The following is a 20,482-nucleotide window of genomic DNA, read 5'->3' as shown; positions in this document are numbered from 1 at the left end:
AGAATTATCTCCATTTCACAGGGGAGAACACTAAGGCTCAGTTTACTAGCTTATTTGAGTCCCAATGAGGGAGAACTGGGTCAGGAATCTGGGTCTGCATATTCCCAGAGGCAAGTCTGTCTGCTGTACCACTGGGACAGAGGACACTCCTGGCCTGTCCTTCTAGGATCTGCCTTTTCCAACCTTGGGATGGACACTTAGACAGGAGCTCTTTCCAGATGTCTCAAGAGCCAGGTTTCTCAGTGCCCTACCTTTGTTACCATTCAGTCCTCGAGGCTGAAAGTAAATGTATTAAGGAAAGCAAGTTATGTTTATTCCTACATTTGTTCACAGGATGAGCATTATGGAGTGTAGGCTTTAGACCAGCTCTTTACTACTTCTTTGGGGGTCACTCAAATGTATTGGGACAAATCTGCCTGTTTCTGACTTGAATTTTGGAAAAGGAAGAATAGTAAGGTCTCCTTCTCCAAAGGGAATCCAAACAGCCACTAGGTAGGAAGGTTATGGGGGAAACTGCCCATGATGAGTAAAGTTGGCAGGGGAGTGATGTTGGCTTCTGACCCTGAGATGTTATCATTCCACTCTGGGCTCTCCTTCCCCTGAACTTGCGTAGGTGTACACACACATATACCTGCACACAGTCACTCACACCCCTCACACTCATGGTCTTTAGTTTAGCTATGCTGCCACCAGGTGGTAACTACATGCCTTTGTTATTAGACCTTCAACTCTGTTCCCCATTCTCGTGAGAATTTTTTGTTAAAGACAGATTTAAACCATCAATTTCCTAACTTTACTATATATTATGAAATAAATATCTTGGGATCCCTGGGTGGCTCAGCGGTTTGGCGCCTGCCTTTGGCCGAGGCGTGATCCTGGAGTCCCAGGATCAAGTCCCACGTCGGGCTCCCTACATGGAGCCTGCTTCTCCCTCTGCCTCTCTCTCTCTGTCTCTCATGAATAAATAAATAAAATCTAAAATAAATAATAAATAAATAATAAATAAATAAATAAATAAATAAATAAATATCTTTATTAAGGATAAGTTTATGCAAACACTAAATAGAAATTCAGGCCGTCCAGGGTTGAAACTGACCCAGTGGGGCAAAGGGAGGCTCAAGGCACTTCCTGACTCCCATTGCTCCATGTTTCCCCAGGTGTACAGGACCTGTGTGGGAGATGTAAGCACTTAGTGAAAGCATGGTGGATTAAGTGTTTTATTTATTTTTAAAAGATTTTTAAAAATTTCATTTTAGAGAGAGAGAGAAAAAAAAGAATGAGTGGGGGGAAAGGAGTGAGGCAGGGGGAGAGAGAGAAGCAGACTGCATTGAGCAGGGAGCCTGACATGGGGCTTGATCTCAGGACCCAGGGATTATGACTTGAGTTGAAGGCAGACGCTTAACCTACTGAGCCAGCCAGGTGCCCCTAAATTAAGTGTTTTAAAAGCTCCCCACCACCAGCAGTGACCATGCTCCCCTCTATACCTGTATAGTCATGGGTCAGGCTCTCCTGGGGGCCCTGCAAGCAAATCACTTTGCACTCTGGTTATGTACATGTTTCTCTGGTTACACACCCCATCTCATGAAGTCTGGATCATCACGATAGGTGGATGTACAACAGGTGCTCAACTATTTTTTGAATTTGAAAGTACCAGAAAATAGAAAGTCGTCCTGGATTTTGTGGGGTGGAATAATTCGTTGACATTCCAGCGCAAGGACTTTCCTGATAGGTGGTGGTGAGTCATCTGATAGACGGCCCTGAGCATGGGATTTCTCGGGGTGAGATGGGGGAGTAATGGCCCTTCCAGCGCTCCTGGCTGCCTTTCCTTTCCTGTCTCCTCTAATTTGCCCATGCTGTTCCTGCTGCCTGGATTGCCTCTTTTCTCAGCTTGGAAAATGCTCAGAGTCCTTCACAAAACCCAGACACTTCCATGTCCATATTCATGTGTTTATTCCTCGCTAATTTGTCCATTCAAACATTCATTCATTCATTCAGCAGTATTGATCCAACCTCTCGTGTGTTTCAATCACTGTGCCAGGCGACAGGGAGTCAGTAGATAAGAGGGCAGATCCCTGCCTCCCAGAGCTCGCCTTCTGGCAGGAGAGCTGGATATTAAATAGAAATAACACATAACTAAATAGAGAACTACAAACTGTGACAGTGCTGTGAAGGAAGAGGACACTGTGCACCAAGGGGACAGCTGTGGACGTGGAGAATGAGGGGAAGAGGGTGTGCGACTTAGCAAGTCATGATGTCCCCTGCACCCCACCTCGAACTCAATTTTGTGGATGGAGTCCTGCCCAGCAGAGAGTCTGTGTGCTTGCCAGGGGTGCTGTATCGAGGCACTGGTCTGCATGAGATCCCTGAGACTTGTTGCTTCTTCTAGCCTGTTCATTCTTAGCCTTTCCTGCTTCATTGCTCAGCGCCCCTTACCCCTTGTAATTTCAGATTGCTGTTTCCCTTCTCTTTGTCTCTGTTTCTCTGTCTCTCCCCAGTGTGTGACCATCACTCCCTCTCTCTGCCTCTCTCCCTCTCATCACTTCTCCATTAGGATGTGGGGAGGGTGGACTACCTTGCCGACATGGGCGATGAAAGCACTGTATTCCACCTGAGTGCATATGGCCCAGTCAGGTTTCAGGTCATTGTCAAATGCTTTCCCATGCTGTTCTTTGCTCTAAGACTCTTTTTTTGGCTACAAAAATCCTTGCTAAGAAGAAAAATCTTTTGGCCTGCTTTCAGAGTTTGAGAGCCTTTCCAGAATAGCCTCTCGGCATCTGACATTTTACTGTATTAGATACTCAGATTAGGTTTTATATTAAATTAACAACACATAATCTGGATTGAGTTTCCACTGCAGCTAAGTGATCTAGATTTATGTCCCCTGAGGAGTATCATATGGGTTTCTTTGAAAATTCATTATTGCTCTTGACTCATTCCTTAATTAAGTGCCTGCCTAGGCTTTCTCTCATCTGTTCAAGCTTCTTTCATTCCAGGGATGGGTTCTTTCTGATTGACTCCCTAAATGAAGTACAATGTAACTCTGTAGCTGGCTCTTCCCTGAAGGCCGTGGCACCTGGGTCTCCTTATTACATATTTTCTTCTTTCTGTGTCTACTGAAGTGAAAGAACTTTGCACTTTCTCCTAGACCAGCAGGTTTCTGGGCTTTTGAGTTTATTGTTAACTGACAAGTGGGGAAAGTTAAGTGCTTGGAATCTGAAGTATAAACCCTGAGCATCCAGGAATGTAGGGATTTGTTGTTCTGTTTTCCTTTACAAAATGTCCTTGTCTGGAAGCAGACTGCCTTCACCTCCAGAATTTCCTGTGTATTACAGTTCACTGAGATGATACTCACTATGTGCCTGATTTGTATGTGCGCATGGGGTTATCGCATTTAGAATTTGAGAGAGTCTTATTATGCACGAACTCTAAAAAAACCTCACTCTTCATTTATTATTACAAAGGTAGTGTCTGTTATTCCTAGGACTTACTACTTACGATAGATATGGCAAATAGTGTTTGAAAAATAATTTCATGTGCCAGGATACGTTAGTTGGTATTGAGAGCCTGAGGAGCTGTGCTAAAGATTCTGAGTCCAGAAAGAATGCTATGACTGGTGAGTATCTGCCTTGAGTATACAGAATAGAGACTCAGAGGTCAATGTATATATTTGCTGTCTTTGGTCTAACTCAAAGATATTTATGTTCAATTCAGTATGAAAAGAGTCATTTTATTTAAAACATAAGTGGAAAGAAAGTCATTTTTAGGTAACTTCATTTAAGGCAGTGTGCAATGCCTACATCAGGCCAGGGCTGCTGAGGCCATGTGTGGCCACGATGGACTTACTTGAGTTGAGTGTGCCCTAATCCCTGTGTCGTATTGCCCTTGCCAGCCCCGTGTAGGAAGGAAATTTGTGGCAGGCTAACTGTACTGGTACTTGTTTCCATCTGTGGTAGGCAGAGTAGAGCCCCTTAATCTGTGAATGGGCTAGATGACCTGGCAAAGGAGAAGGAGAATTGCAGATGGAATTCAAGTAGCTACTCCCCTGGCCTTAAGTTAAGGGGAAATGTCCTGGATTACAGGGATAGACCCTATATATAATACAGGTATAATCACAAAGGTCCTTAGAAGTGGAAGAAGGAATCGGAAAACAGACCAGAGATGACTGTGAGAAGGACTCAGTCCAGCTAAGTTTGGTGCCTGGCATTGCTGGTCTGAAAGAGGGAGGAAGAGCTCCTGGTGCCAAGGAGTACAGGTGGCCTCTAGAAGCTGGAAGGGGCAAGGAGATCTATTTTCCCCTAGAGCTCCCAGAAAGGAAGGCAGTCCTCTCAAAACTTTGATTTCGGCCCAGTGAGACTCATTTTAGAGTTATGAACTACAGAATGGTAAGGTAATAAACTTATGTTGTTTTCAGCCACTATGCTTGCGGTAATTTTTTTTACGGCAACAGTAGAAAACTAATACACTATCTAGGTTGCCTCAATATAATAATGGTATCCGTTAATATTTAGTGCCTCACACTGTTGCTAAATATTTTATAAGCATTGTCTCCATTGGCCCCTACCATTTTCCTATGTGGTAGGTACTATTTATCCCCACTTAACAGATGGAGATACACAAGCTGAGTGATATCTAATATCTTGCCCAAGGACATAGAGCTAGTAAGAGTCAGAGCCGGGGTTTGAGTCCAGTTCTCCAGGATGCCAGAGTCCATGCAGGTACCCCCTACCTCTGGCCCTGATGTTGACCTGCACTAGTCATTCAGTCAGTGGCCAGTGTCTTCATCTCTGTTGCTCACCTGGCTTCAGTTGCTGCCTTTCTCTAACTTGATTTCCCCCTGAATGCAGAGGATTCACTTGGCTCTGGCCCTTGTTAGAGTCTTTACTGCTGATCCCCAGGCTTTCTCCTGTGTCTGCAGACCACCATCCTTCCCTTTTCTGCACCCTGTGCACATCATGCTCTTCCAGCCATGCCTCACATGTTCTGGATTTAGCCTCTGTCTTTAAGGTCAGCCTCTACCTATAAATCCTGGCAGCACAGGATGGGGCCAGAAGGCATTGAAGAGCTGCTAGAATTTCCCCTCGGTGTTCATTGCTGAGCCCACAAATAAAGAACGTGATAGACCTCAGAAAAGCACAGGGTAAACAGGCATGGGGCCTCCAACTCAGGTCTGGACTGCATCAGTAGAGCCTTGGCAAAGGAGGAGAGAAGCCTGCAGCTCTGTCTGTCTGGGACTTGGTGTTCAAGAGCCACGATCCAGAAATTGCCTGGCAAACCTTGTCTGTGAGTCAGATTTCCACACATAATTCTATTATAAAGCATTGGCATTTGTTATCTTAAGAATTCTCCTATGTGGGGCAGCCCTGGTAGCTCAGCAGTTTAGCGCCACCTTCAGCCCAGGGCGTGATCCTGAAGACCCAGGATCTAGTCCCACGTCGGGCTTCCTGCATGGAGCCTGCTTCTCCCTCTGCCTATGCCTCTCTCTCTCTGTGTGTGTGTGTCTCTCATGAATAAATAAATAAAATCTTTAAAAAAAAAAAAGAATTCTCCTATGCTTCAAGTATATTCAAATATAAAAATGTTAAATGGGTGTAGTTTTTTACTAGGAAATGTAGTATGTGTGATATTTGAGAATATGTGTCAAAATTCAGATATTAGAATGAACTCATAAGCATTTGTTACTCTGAAGGAGATTTGACTTCAAAGTTATTGTTAAGAATAAGTAAAGGCAAAAAAAAAAAAAAAAGAATAAGTAAAGGCGGGGCACCTGGGTGGCTCAGTCACTTGGGTGTCTGCCTTTTGGCTCAGGTCATGATCCCAAAGTCCTGGTATCAAGCCATGCACTCTGCTCCCTGCTCGGCGGGGAGCCTGCTTCTCTCTTTCCTCCCCTGCTTGCTTGTGTTCTCTCTCACTATCTCTGTCTCTGTCTCTCTTGAATAAGTACAATCTTAAAAAAAAAAAAAGAATAGGTAGGGGCCATCTGGTTGGCACAGTTAGTTAAGCATCCAACCCTTGGTTTTGACTCAGGTCATGATCCCAGGGTTATGAGATTAAGCCCTGCATTGGGACTCTGCTCAGTGGGGAGTCTGATTAAGACTTTGTCTTCCTCTCCCTCTGTTCCTCCACTCTCTCTAAAATAAAGAAATAAATCTTAAAAGAAAAAAAAAATGATTAAGTATGAATTGAGTCCTTTTTTTAAAAAAAAAACTGTTTTCTGCTTAGGACATTAGCTTAGGTATATAATTTAATAATAAAGACAATGGGAATAATAGTAGTAGCAGCTAGCATTTTTAGCACTTTCTCTGGGCTAGGCACCGTGCTGTGCTAGGCATGTGGCCAGCTTCTCATTTAATACGCATGGCAAACCTCTGAGATATATATACTACTCTTATCACCGTTTTACAGACAGGAAAAGAGAAGCTGAGAGGATTTAAACAACTTGACCCAAGATAATCATGGGCAAAGAGTTAAATGTAACAGCTATCATTTCCCCTTCTGCTTGAGAATTTGACCTTCGGTTGCCTTTCCAGCTCTGTTACCCTGGTAACCTGATAAGAGTCCGAATGTCAACTATGTTTCTAGGCAACATTGCCTATGATAAAAAATGACCCCTAATTGGTTGGTAAATTGCATCTGGAACTGGGAGGAGCTATATGTGGACTCTAAAACCTGAAAGGGACAGCACACTTTGGGCTTTCCTGAGAACAGTGACTGTCATGCTTGGAGGACCCTGGAAGTGTGCCTGAGGAGTTGCCATGAGAAGTGCTACTCTTGTGGGCCATGAGGATGGCCTTTTCACTAGAGTGGCTCCCTCCACCTGCCTGACACAGATCTCATCTCCCTGCATGTGAGCTGCTGGACTTGGCACAAAGACTGCCCTCAAGGAGGAATGCTCCTGGGCCCTGTCCTGCTGGCCTGTGCCCTGCGTCCTCCTGAGTAGACTGGTGCCCTCAGTCATCTTGTGAGCCTGCATGATCAGGTGGATCTAATACAGTCTGCTTGGTGTCAGACTGATGGGTGTTGAGATCCTCCAGCCAGGAGTGGAAGAATCAAAATTGATCCTAGTCCCAAGCCTCTCTTCACCCTTCCAAGCTCAAGGAGGAGAAATAACTCTACTAAGGTCCCAGGACTGATATTTAGCAGATCCAGTTAAGGTGTGATTACAATATAGAAAGATCTGTTTGTCACAGGTAGGTCATTTTGCCCCACCTTGGTCATAGTACCCAATGTGCATGGCTCACAAGTGTCACTGGAGGGTGACTTGGTACATAGGTGGACAGGGGAGGTAGGTCATCCCTGGGGACTGTACTTCTTTAGTTTCCCCATTGCATTTTCTTCTCTGCTTTTCAAATCTCCCCACCTCCTCCAGTTCCCCCCTCCTTTTTCAAAAAGAAAAAAAAACCTTTATTTTGAACTGCTTTTAGATGAGAGGAAAGTTGCAGAAATGCTAGTGTTCCTCTATACTGTTCATCCAGGTTTCCCTGGTACTAGCGTCTTCTACAACCACAGCATAATTAGTAAAGCCGAATTAACATTGGTGTGGTACCAACACCTGACCTCTAGGCCTTGCTCCTGATGCCCTAGTTTTCCCTACCTCTGCAGGTGGGATGCTAGATGCTGATGGGATCTTAAATACTGAGCCTACAGAGAACTCCACAGCGCATGTGGTTATTTCTCCTCCAATTTGTAAAAGTCCCCCAGTCGTTCCTTGTCTTGAGTGCTGATCACCTATTTTCTAGAATGCCTCTCAATTTGTGTTTGTTATATATTTTCTGTGGTTGGACCGAGGTTGTGGATCTTTGGCAAGAATACCATAGAAATGGTGCTGTGATCTCCTCAGGGTGTTGTATCAAGGGATCCTGATTTATTTTTTAAAATGAAAACAACTCTGGGTATGTTTCAGAATCAGTTCCCTTATCTCTCTACAGTTTACATTATAGAATTCAGTGGTGACAGAAGAGGTTCCTCATTTGGAATCACAGAGCTTTGGACTAGAGAGTATCAAGCTTTGGACTATTGACTATAGTCAATGTAATGTCTCCACAATAAACTGAAAAGGTAGAAAAAAGGAATGGATTTTTCTTCTTTTTCGGGTGATACTTCAGGTAACACAAACATGATCTGAACCCTGTATTTCTTTATATATTTTTTTCAGTAGATTAAAAAGCTAAAGTATAAAAAGGTGAATGGTGAAAAGTCTTTCTCTAGTCCTTGTCCCTCATCTTTTTCGTGCTAGGAAACCGCTGATCTTAATTTTTTACATCTACTTCCAGGGCTTCTTTTTGTATATATAATCAAATACAAATATAGAATCTTATTTTCCCCTTCTTGGGGGCAATAGGTACTATATTGATTTTTCTAAAATATATTTGTTAAAGATTCTGATTAATCAAGAATATGTATTTCTTTTTCCTTTCATTGTTATTATCTCAGATTTTTTTTTAAGTATGTATTATAGCCCCCTATGAATCCCCTCTGGAATCCAGTTGTCCCCCTTTCCCTCTCCAGAGGCAACCATTACCATGAATTCAACATTTATCCCTCCCAGCTTGTAATATTTTATAAGCCTTAAAACTTTATATAAACCATAACATACTGAAAAACATCAGTCTGTAACTTTTTCATTCAATATTCTTCATTCAATGATTTTTATTTTATGGTCATAAAATTTGTATTTTAATTATCACAGGAATATGGAAGTTTGAAACGAGGTCCAGTAAGAGCTCTGCTATGTAATAATGTAATATCTGGTCCCTGGGAAGTTTAAAATAAGTCATTTTTTTTATAATTAAAAAAATCAATTAACCTAATAATTGACAAGTGAGCCACAATTTATTTTTTTAATATCCTGAAATTATTTTTGCTTTGAAAATCTAATTGTACATATTTGATCATAATTACCTGGATCTTTAAGAAAAATGTTGGGGATCCCTGGGTGGCGCAGCGGTTTGGCGCCTGCCTTTGGCCCAGGGCGCGATCCTGGAGACCCGGGATCGAATCCCACATCGAGCTCCTGGTGCATGGAGCCTGCTTCTCCCTCTGCCTGTGCCTCTGCTTCTCTCTATCTCTCTGTGACTATCCTAAGTAAATAAAAATTAAAAAAAAAATAAAAATGTTAATAAGGTTTTTCTCATTTATGAAAGCCAAAGAAGCCACTGTGGGTAATATGGAAGACAAAGAAATATATAAAATAGAAAATAAAATGTCCATATTCTACCCTACTTCAGAAATAGCTACTATATGCATTTTGACATATTTCTCTCTAGTTTTTTCTATGTATATACAAATATTTTGTTTCAAAACTAGGATTATGTCACATGAAGTTTATTATCCTTAATACTACTTCATGACCATGACCTCTTTTCAGTGACTATTCTTGGGAAATGTGACATAGTTATAGAGAAATCTTCATACAAATCCACCAGATTTTATTTAGCTGGTTCCCAAAGATCAAAGTGATTAGGAAATGGCAAATCTATGTATATTGATTACATTCAAACCATTTTTTTCCCAAAGTACACTATTCAACTTCAAACTATTTTGCCTAAGCAAATAAATCCTCAGTAATTATGTGATATGACATAGATAATGCAATCTTTGATAATATCAAAGGTCTACTTTTAATGCAGGGTTGAAATTTTGCTCCCAAAAAGCATACTTCAGAATCATAAAGTAATAGGGTACTGTTGGTTACTCAGGTTAGAGTAGAAGGTACTGTGCTAACCGAATGGTTTTCACACATGGTTTGGGTCTTTGTGGGTTTATGTTTAATAGTGAAAACCAAGTCAATATGCTTCCTCCTTATAAATAATCAAGTCCATGGGTGACCTAGAAATAGAGTTCTTGTTGCTATGTTGGTTGAGATGGCACTATGTTGATTGAAGTGGCTCCAACATGTTCTTTTTAACTGTTGCATAATGTTCCATTGTTTGAGTAAGCCGCAGTATACCTATTCTTTGTTATTTTTGCTTCCAGTTGTTTTTGGTTGTTATAAACAATGCTATAGTTCTACACTTAAAAATTAAGCCCATTGTTTCAAATGCAGATGAGCATATCTACCTGTTGAGACCTGTGGTCTAGGAAAGGGCCTGAGGGTCATGAATGTTACTCTTCTTTATACCTCACACTTACAGGGAGTCCTTATTAAGTAGATCGATAGTTGTTGGATGGATGGATGGATGGATGGATGAATGCAAAGGAAGATGGATAGATTAATTATTGAATTTCTTGGTCCTTTTGATTTGTCAAACCTTATATATCCATCTGTATAATCTCCTTGCCTATGTGGAATAACAATATATAAACTCTTAGTCTCCTTTTTTTCTAGATGTCGAAATGCTTCAGGCCAGTGCATCTAATCCAATCCCTGGAGATGGTTTCTCTCGGACCAGTAAGGACTCCATGATTCGCAAGTTTTTAGAAGGTAATTTGCAACCGTGAACAGGAAGGCAAAAAGAGGGAAAGAGAAACAAATGTAAGACATTGCCTGTTTCCATATGATGGTTACTCCATTAAAGGAATGGACTGCCACATACCTGGCAGATAGCATGATTGAAGACACTCCATCCCCGTGAGCTCCCCCATTGGCCTGTAACAGTAGGCCAGGAATTCCCACCACTGGAGCCACTCATCTGGATAACAAGCTGCCTTCGACAAGACCTGTTTTAAAATGCATATGTTTCTTTTGACTAAAATTTATTGAGTACTGACTAAGCAAAGTGCTTCTCTGGATGTTGGGCTGAAGGACACAGAGGAAAATAAGATGTGATCAGGGCCCTGGTGAAGGTGGAGAACATAGGGGAATATACACAAACATTGTTAAATTGAGCCTGTGCTGTGTCATGGTTAAGAACACAAACACTGATCTGTAGTTCCCCCTTCAGTTGGCTGGAAAACCTTGGACAAATTCTTAACTCCTCTGGGCCTCAGTGTCCTCAGGTGAATGTTGTGAGAATTAAATGAATTATTGTTCAGTGGGCCTCAGAGCAGGGCTGGGCATAGAGCAAGCAATGAAGGCTTATGATTGTTTTCATTCTTCTCATTATTATTATCATTGAAGGTCAGATAAGGAGGGTGTTAAATTGTGTGGCTAATTCCTTAACTCTGTCCAATCATTTATAATTAATGGGGGCAGGGTCTGTTGATGAAGTAGGCATAGAAAGCAGGTGCTAAGAGGATGGAATTCAGAATGGAAGAAGTAGTTCTGACAGTGAAGAGGAAAGAAAAGTTCTAAGTAGTGGTAGATAAAACATAGCCTGGCTAGCTGCCTGTTTTTGTAAATGAAGTTTTCTTGGAACATTTTGTATCCATTCATTTAGTATTGTCTATGGCTGCTTCCACACTGTAAAAGCAGAATTAAGTTCTTGTGTGCATGGGGGTAGGCACCTTGGGAATCACTGTCACTGGTAGGGTAGCCAGCTGTTTACCCAGGACACCTCATTTTGTTGACATCAGACAAGCTTCTCCAGAACTACTCATGCCCCTGTACAAGATGTTCAGAGGTAAACAGGTGGGAGCTTCTTCACTAGTTGGAAACTTTCCCAAAGGCAGAGCCTCAGAACTTAGAGCCCTGGGATGAGTTGGGGCCCCCTGGTTGGTCAGTCCTCTGGACTCAGGATACAGAGAAGCCAAGAGCAGTCTCCCTGCAGCTCAGAAAAGATGCAACTAAAAATCTTCCAATAAATCACTGGATTGGAAATCCCATAGGAAGAAGGCCCAAGCATTATTCATTCCTGTATCTCAAACAGGTATTTAATAAAGATTTGTTGACTGCTGGGGAGAAGAAAGAAGTTAGAGGAGAACACCTACTATGTGTAGGCACTGGCTGCATTTCCTTTACCATCTCATTTTGTCTTCACAATACTCCTGTGAATAGGTCTCAGAGGGAAATCAGGCTCAGAGAGGTTATATAATGTGCCCAGGGTCACCACAGTTCACGTGTATGAGGAGCAATGGCATACAAAGTCAGGTCTGCTGAGATTCTCAAAGCCAAGGGGATACAACACTCAGGTCCCGGCACAGAATATTGCAGCCTTCCACCAGGAAGGAGGCAGTGAAAACCTTATGGCTGTGGGACTCCAAGGACAGACAAGGAGTTGATATGCTTCTGTCCTAAATCTTTCTCGTTGATGGAGAGCAGAGTGTGGGCAAGGTTGCAAAAGAGTAGTAGAGCATGGAGGTTAATAGCACAAATTCTGGAGTCAGCTTTCCTGGATGCCAGTCTGGCTCTAAGTAACTTTGGGCAAGTTATTTAAATCCCAAAGGGCCCAGTTTCTTCATTTGCAAAATGAGAATAATGATTGTAGTTATTCCACAATGTCATTATATAATCAAAGGAGGTAACTCAGGTAATATGCTTGGAATAGCACTTGTAACAAAGTCATTTTGATGCTGAAGATGAGGATGCTGGAACCTTTGGTGAGGTCTCTGGCCACCCTCACGCTGCTGCCTGGGAACCTGGGGGTGGTTCCAAGTGTCCTTTGTCTTTGGGGGCTATACTCTCTTTTCTATAGTTCCACTGGGATGAATAACTGAATCCTAGCAATACAACTAAGATGAGCCTAGTGCTCATTCCCTTTTGCTGCATTGATGGGCAGGCAAATGAAGGTTGCATCAGTGTTTTCTCAGTTGCTTCGCATGGGGTTCTCAGTAGATCATACAGGGGACAATATAGGAGAAGATCTTTGCCAAAAGACAGTACTGTACAAATAAGTTATGGTCCACTCTCTCTGCTCTTATGACTGTCAGTCACCGAGTTTGTTTAGCCACTGCTTTCAGGCACTTGTCTCTGTGTTTCTAGGTAACAGCATGGGAATGGCCAGTTTGGAGAGGGAGCTGCACCACAGTGGTCAGGAGGAAGATGTGTATCACACGGTGGATGATGATGAGGCCTTTCCTGTGGACCTGGCCAACAGGCCCCCCGTCCCAGTGCCCAGGCCAGAGGCCAATGCTTCTGGTACTCATCACCTGTCTGACAATGAACCATACATTTCTAAAGGCAAGTATGGCAGGGAGTGATGCTCAGCGAGGTCTTCAGGATTCTCAGCCAGAAGTCCCTGGATTCTCTTAACTTCTGAACCATTGTTCAGAGACTATCCCCTTCTGAATGGTCTCTAACCAGCCCCAGGAGATGGTGTTAGAGCTCAGGGCAGATTTTGGAGCTGGCTCACAGGCCATGATCAGAATTCAGTTCTGGCTTTCCTGGATGCTTTCATGCGCATTCTGAAGACAGGGAGGTAAACAAGGTTTACCTCTACTCCAGATGGCAAAAACCCTCATAAAATTTTATCTCCTTAAACTATGGTTATTATTGATTTTTTGATAGCTAACATTTATTGAAATCTACCAAGAGTACTCTATTTGGAACGTGTCATTTAATATTTACATTAATGTTTTAGGTAAGGGCTGTTATCCTCCCCAATGTACAGATGAAGAAAACCGAGACTTACAGAGGTCACTATTACCACGTAGCAGAGTCAGGATTTGAACTCAGGGTGCCCAACTCCACAGTCCCAGCTTTCTACCACTATGTTAGGATGTCTGCCTACCTACACTAATACAAATTGGTAGGGGATCCCTTGGTGGTGCAGCGGTTTAGCGCCTGCCTTTGGCCCAGGGCGCGATCCTGGAGACCCGGGATCGAATCCCACGTCGGGCTCCCGGTGCATGGAGCCTGCTTCTCCCTCTGCCTGTGTCTCTGCCTCTCTCTCTCTCTCTCTCTGTGACTATCATAAAAAAAAAAATTGGCGAGAGTTGGGTTTGACTTCTTCACAGTGATCCCTGGAAAATCAAGTAGATACTGATGCATTGTCAATTTCGCTTTTTTAGGACTTGATTGTATTAATAGGATTCCAAGTACTGTAAGAGCTAAGAATTGCCAGATCTGTGCATCTGACCTCCATTCCATTTTTAATAGTATAAGAAGGTGTGGAAGGTATGACAAAAGGAGATCACAAATTGGGGAAGGTAGCCCTCAACCAGAATCCCAGGTACAGGGTGACCAGTTAAATATGAATTTCAGACCAATGGCAAGTAATTTCTGTTCCAAATACTGCATTTTAAAAAAAGATTTTATTTATTTATCCATGAGGGACATACAGAGAGAGAGAGGCAGAGCCACAGGCAGAGGGAGAAGCAGGCTCCTTGCAGGGAGCCCGATGTGGGACTTAATCCTGGAACTCCAGGATCACGCCCTGGACCGAAGGCAGGCACCAAATCGCTGAGCCGCCCAGGGATCCCTGCATTTTTTTTTTTTTTTTACAATTTTGGTTTTGGTTTGTTAAACCTGGCAATCCTAAACTGGGTAGAAATACAGTTGAGGGACATTTTGTAGCCAGGTGTTCTCGGTGATTGCAGTTTGCCATTCCCTTGGGTAACATCTCCTTTGGCATGTGCAGCAGACACTATTGGTGCTCTCCCCACATCCCCCTAGCTCTTTATATTTCTGTGCCTCCTGGTTGGATTATGCCTATCAGGACACATGTGTCTTAGTCTGACTGCTTTCTCTGGTAGCTGGAGCCCCATCTGCCTTAGCAAGTCAGGCTGGAAGAGTTGAGGGGATTAACACCCCTGAGCCCTGGAATCTAGTGACTGATAGATTGGTGGCTGAGTACCCCAGCATCCTTGCCCTTCTGCTGGGAGAACTCTGAGGTGTGTGTTCTACATTGCTTTCCAGAGTTCCCTAGCTTGCCCACCCTGGTAACTTACTGGATACCCACCCTGTATTGTTTTATCCACTTCCCTGTCTCACTTCCATCACTCCCCACATCGACTCTTTGCACCTGGATCCTTGTCCTCAGGTCTGCTTCTAAGTGAACCCAAAAGAAGAAGCATGTGAATATATATTGATAATTCCTAAACGGTATGAGGGGAGGAGAGAGTGTTACTGGCATGGAGCATTGTGGGAGCTGGGACAGGGGCACAGGTGATTCTTAATGCTCCCTGAAGGACTTGGCTAGGCAGCTAGGGAAGCAAAGGAAAGAGAGGTAGTGGTTGGAGGCCAGAACCCCTGGGTTTGTGCCCCTGCCTTTGTATTTCCCAGCCGTACAGCCTGGGACATGAACATGAGGTCAGTTATTTCGTACTCTAGCTTTCCTTTCCTCATCTGTAAAATGGGTACAATAGTGATACATGTAGACATCTATGCATCTATCATAATCCTACCTCATATACTCGGTCAGAGCCTGATTGTGAGGATCAGATGGGAGGATACATTTATAAACTGTAGAGCACCACGCAGGTATTGCTCATGTTAACTAGCATGCCAAAGTACTACTGTGCTATTGGCATCCATCTCAAGGTTTGGCTAACATTGAGAGCTTGTTTGTGCCAGATACTATTCCAAACACTTTTCTACATATTAACTCATGTAATCATCACAACAACCATTGAGGAAGGTGCTGTTATCATCACCATTCTATAGATAAGAAAACTGAGACAAAGACAGGCCAAGCCTCTTATCCAAGATCACATGGTGCTTAAGTGGCAAAGCCAGGATATGAATCCAGGGAGCCTTAATCACTACGCTTTCCTACCACCAAGGGAGCATTTGTCATGTCTCCATTTTTCTTTTTAGCTTTTGTGGGTCTGTTGCTCACTGACTGACTTCATCTAAGTCCCTATAGAGCCGTGCACACATTCTATCTGCTCCACTGCTCCGTGTTTTGTCTTGTTGACATGTTAAGTGGCACTTCCTTTTATTCTCAAGCTTCGGGGTGTTCCATAGCCAGTTTAGGGTATTCCAGGGTCCAACTCGCATCCTCGTTCACATTACTCTTTTCTTTAATGATTCATCATGTCCTCTGGCTGGCTTTGGCTTTCTGGCTTTGAGACCTAGTCTGTTTGGGGTGTTTTTCTTCCATGATCCCTCTAGCTTTGGCACCTTAGTTGCCTCCTACTGGAGTTTTGATTTACAGACCTGAATATGGTGGTCCAAAATGTGATCCATCATTTCCATTTTTTTTTTTTATTTTAAAAAAAATTTTTTTTTTTTATTTATTTATGATAGTCACAGAGAGAGAGAGAGAGGCAGAGACACAGGCAGAGGGAGAAGCAGGCTCCATGCACCGGGAGCCCGATGTGGGATTCGATCCCGGGTCTCCAGGATCGCGCCCTGGGCCAAAGGCAGGCGCCAAACCGCTGCGCCACCCAGGGATCCCCATTTCCATTTTTATATACAATTTTGGCAATTTTTTCAGTAAATATATAAAACATTATAAAGCCCTTTAGAAAGAAGTCTGATTTGGCTTTTACCTATAATATTCTTTATCTCATAGTTTTTGCAGAAAAAAGTCAAGAGCGGCCTGGGAATTTTTATGTTTCCTCAGAGAGCATCAGGAAAAAAGGTAAGCCACACATCCTCAGCTTTATTTTGTTTGACCTGAACTTCTGGGTGGTAGAAGTGTTCATGCTTCAGTGATTTTCATGATTTTCTTTCTATCTTTTTAAATATTTTATTTATTTATTTGAGAGACAGAGAGACACAGTGCATGCATGAATCGGGGGTTGGGCAGGGGGAGAAGCAGACTCCTTACAGAACAGGGAGCCAGCTGTGGGACTCAACCCCGAGACTCCAGGATCATGACCTGAGCCAAAGGCAGACGCTTAACCAACTGAGCCATCCAGGCGCCCCTGCTTCAGTGATTTTCCGGTGTAACAACCCCTTAGCATTGAAATACAGAGAGATCCAGGGGATACCATAGGTGGTGCTGTAATGATGGTAAAGGCGGAGGAGAAGAGATTGGGGTGCCCTAGAATAGTGTACAAATTAATCATACTGAGAATGTGAACACACTAGAATGTGTCTGTGAGAGCACACAAATGCACAGTGTAAATAGTGAAATTGGTGCCAACAGGATGAAAGTGGGCAGCCTGGCACCAAGGCTTTACCTAAGGATACAGCCCTATCTTGCTATTTACCTACCCTATCTGTACCAGCTAAACTACACTTTCATTCAGCTTTTATTTAAGAGACATTTTGCTTGCATTTTTCTTTTTTTTCCTCCTCAAAAGACTTTTTGAGGAAGTATGAGGCGATAAGTACTCCTTTTTTCTTGGTCAACTTCCTTGTATTAAACAGAGGCATTCAGTATTATTCTGTTGATTCTTTCGAAAAGGAGAAATGACACCATCTAAGCTTTTTGAAGGACTTAGGTTGTAAGAGTGGAATTGATTGGCTTAATGCATTTTGTTTTCTCCCCACACCCCATCTTCCAGCACAATTAAAGACAGCCTTGAGGAGGGCAAACCTGGGAGAAAGGTTTGTGGGTGTGTATAGACAGATGAGTGAGTGGTTGGGAAGAATGACAGATGAACTTCTTTGAAGTCATCTCTCTTTTTCCTTCTTGCTCTCCCCCTGAATCACAATGTCCAGATGGGGTCCTGCTAGAGAAATTTAGAGTTAAAGATAGTCCTATATGAAATGAGCAATAAAATGTTGAGTTGTCCTCATAAGCCCCGGTGGCCCCATCACATCTGCAAGTAGCTCATTCTTCACAGAACCTAGTGGAGTCACAGCCTGGAGAAAGAGGGGTTGCCTTCATATTTCCTTAGAATCTCCAAAGCAGAGAACCATGAATTTGTAGTGTGGAGGAAAGGTTGGCAGAGGAACAACCCAAGGAGAGCTACTTGGGACATAGCACCTAATTTATACCTGGTGACATTGGAGATAGATCATGGTTCCATTGGCATCCCAGTCTTCTCAAGCATTTCATGTCCATGGGTCCATAGTCATTGTGCCCATGCTGCTCGGAGGCAGGGAGGATAGTGAGGGCTGGAGTATGTTGGGAAAAGCATCCTACTTAGAATTTCCTGTATATTCTTTCCTGGGAGTAGATTTTAATCTAAAGCAGTAGTTCTTAGTTGGAGGTGATTTCTCCTCTCCCTTCATTGCCTCCCAGAGGATACTTGGCAACGTCTGGAATGTTTTTGGATGCTGCAGCTGAGGTAGGGGATGCTGTTGGCATCTAGTGGGTAGAGGCCAGGGATGAGGCGACACATCCTACAGTATACAAGATAGCCCTCCAACAACAGAGAACTCTCCAGTCCAAGGTGTCAATAGTGTCTAAGTTGAGAAATGCTAGTCTCATGGCTTCTCAATAATTCAGGTTTGGGGGATTCTGTTAACTTGTTCAGTGGATGCTGTTCATGCCTCCTAAAATGTTGTGGCCTTGTCTACTTTAATGTAACAAGCTTTGAAATGATTCGCTGCTTCCCTCTCTGTTGATGTCATACGTCCCCATTCTCAGTTCTGCATGTAATTGTTCTTTTGAGGCATGTTCTCTTGAATCCATGACCAGCCTCATTAACCCCCCTCGTCTGCCTGCCCTCCCCAGTTGGGGTGCTGTCACACTGAGTTTTGCCATCCTTTCCAGAGCCTCTCGTCAGACCTTGGAGGGACAGGCCCCAGTCGAGTATATATGACCCTTTCGCTGGAATGAAAACGCCTGGCCAGCGGCAGCTGATTACCCTCCAGGAGCAGGTGAAGTTGGGCATCGTCAACGTAGACGAGGCTGTGCTCCACTTCAAAGAGTGGCAGCTCAACCAGAAGAAGCGGTCTGAGTCCTTTCGCTTCCAGCAGGTAACCAGCTCTGTATGGTTTGTTTCATGTCCATTTCTGCACTGGGCAGAGTGGAGGGCTGGGTCCGTGCTAGCTTGTGTGCTGCTGTAGCTGAGTGCGTATGGCCAGCCTGTGACTGGGTTTTGAGTGTCATTGTGAACCAATGTGTGTGTCTGTCACCTGTAGTCTGTAACCAACCATACAGACCCTGGCTGAGAGCAGGATGGCTATGCTGGCTGTTGTGAGGCTAGAGATCAGGAACAAAGACTCAACTGTCAACCCTGATTTTTCCACTGCCACTTCCCTCTGCATGTGGCCCTATACTTTTGCTTCCCAGCTTTTTTCTTTTCAGAGCCATTCTCTCTAATCCTCGTGCCAACACTCCCACAGAACTATCACACCTTTGAACTCACAGGACTTGGATTGTTCCCAAGAAATATGATTAACACAGCAGAACAAGTCACAGACATAAAACCACCCAAGTTAGAGCATAACTCTCACACAAACTGCATTTCTATAGGCATGAATACAGACACAGAGGCAAAGGTCAGGAGAGGCCGCCTTATGGCCATCCCAAGGGTGGCCACTCAGAAGACTGGCATGGGCAGATGGTACTCCTAGAGGAGACTCTTGTTTTGTATTGTTTTAAGATTTTATTTATTTATTCATGAGAGACACACAAAGAGAGGTAGAGACATGGGCAGAAGGAGAAGCAGGCTCCCTGTGGGGAGCCTAATGCAGGACTCGATCCCAGGACCCTGGGATCACGCCTTGAGCCAAAGACAGACACTCAAACACTGAGCCACCCAGGCATCCTTTGTTTTGTTTTAAAGATTTTTATTTATTTGAGAGAGAGAGAGAGAGAGCATGACCTGTGGGAGGGACAAAGGCAGAGGGAGAAGCAGGCTCCACTGAGCAGGGAGCCTGACATGAGGCTCCATCCCAGGACCCTGGGACCACGACCTGAGCTGAAGGCAGACACTTAACTGACTGAACCACCTGAGCACCCAAGACTCCTGTTATTTTTGTAAGAATCTATAACTCCATACGTGTAATTTAAAGCAACCCAAAGAACTCAAACTTGACCTTAGGAAGTGTATTCCTGGTCCAACTTCTTTATATTAGAAAGAAGTTGTGCCTAGGGTATTAGGAGATGTGCCTAAGACCACTTATCTAGTAAGTGGAAAGAAAGGCAGGACCAGATGGTTGCTTTTTTCTCTCCACTTCCCCATGGTATTTCCTAGAAGGTATGTATTCTAACCTCTGCTCTCAGAGGACCTGGCATACCTGCTGTTGAGGGTAGAGGCAGCGGGAGCAGCACCTACCTACCGCTGAGATGGGAATCTTGTCTCCCTAGAGTGGGAATAGGTGTGACAAGTGGGGAAGTGAGTCATCAGGCACCATTTGTCCAGCTGGGCCCGCAGTCTACTGACAATGCCCTGCATTGAATGGACCTGATCTCTTCTGCTGCTCACAGCAGGCATGCAAGACAAGTACCCTTGTTACCATTTTACAGAAAAATGAGGCTTGGAGAGAGGTAGAGAGGCAGAGTTAGGATTCAGATGAGCCCTTTCTCACGCCAGAGCCTGTGCTCCCTTCACGACCCTTTCTGCCTTCTTAGTGCTTTCTAAAATGGTCCCCCACTCTGCCGGCCCGCCTCCTCCCTCCTGGGGATCATCTGATGGGTGGGATGGCACTCTGTAGGGTCCTCCTCATTCAGGAGATGCAGGGAAGCTGCAGTCCTGCTGGGACAGCCTGATTCTGGGCAAACAACAGTTTTGTTTCTCCTAGCCAGGTCACACGCCCACGTAGCATGGTAGTGAAGAGAGCCAGGGCTCCGGGCAGGCAGCCCGAGTTACATCCTTGTTCTGTCACTTGGGGCTGGATGACCTGGGCCTCCCTGTCTGTCTGTGTCCCATCTCAAGTGTG

The 20,482-nt window shown here is 43.9% G+C and overlaps 1 protein-coding gene across 1 annotated transcript in view; it reads left to right on the top strand.

Annotated features, from left to right (window-relative positions):
- The window catches only part of PIK3AP1 (phosphoinositide-3-kinase adaptor protein 1), a 117,146-nt gene that overhangs the window by 73,865 nt on the left and 22,799 nt on the right, over positions 1-20,482 (top strand). Inside the window, exons 9-12 of the mRNA XM_055346188.1 lie at positions 10,325-10,420; positions 12,797-12,994; positions 16,272-16,340; positions 18,369-18,574. Coding sequence (XP_055202163.1) covers positions 10,325-10,420; positions 12,797-12,994; positions 16,272-16,340; positions 18,369-18,574 — 569 coding nt within the window. The remainder of the gene's footprint in view (positions 1-10,324; positions 10,421-12,796; positions 12,995-16,271; positions 16,341-18,368; positions 18,575-20,482) is intronic.

Source organism: Nyctereutes procyonoides, unplaced genomic scaffold (genome assembly GCF_905146905.1).
Source record: "Nyctereutes procyonoides isolate TBG_1078 unplaced genomic scaffold, NYPRO_anot_genome, whole genome shotgun sequence".
NCBI lineage: Eukaryota > Metazoa > Chordata > Mammalia > Carnivora > Canidae > Nyctereutes > Nyctereutes procyonoides.
Note: the sequence above shows the minus strand (reverse complement) of the source record. Positions and strands in the feature narration are given on the sequence as shown.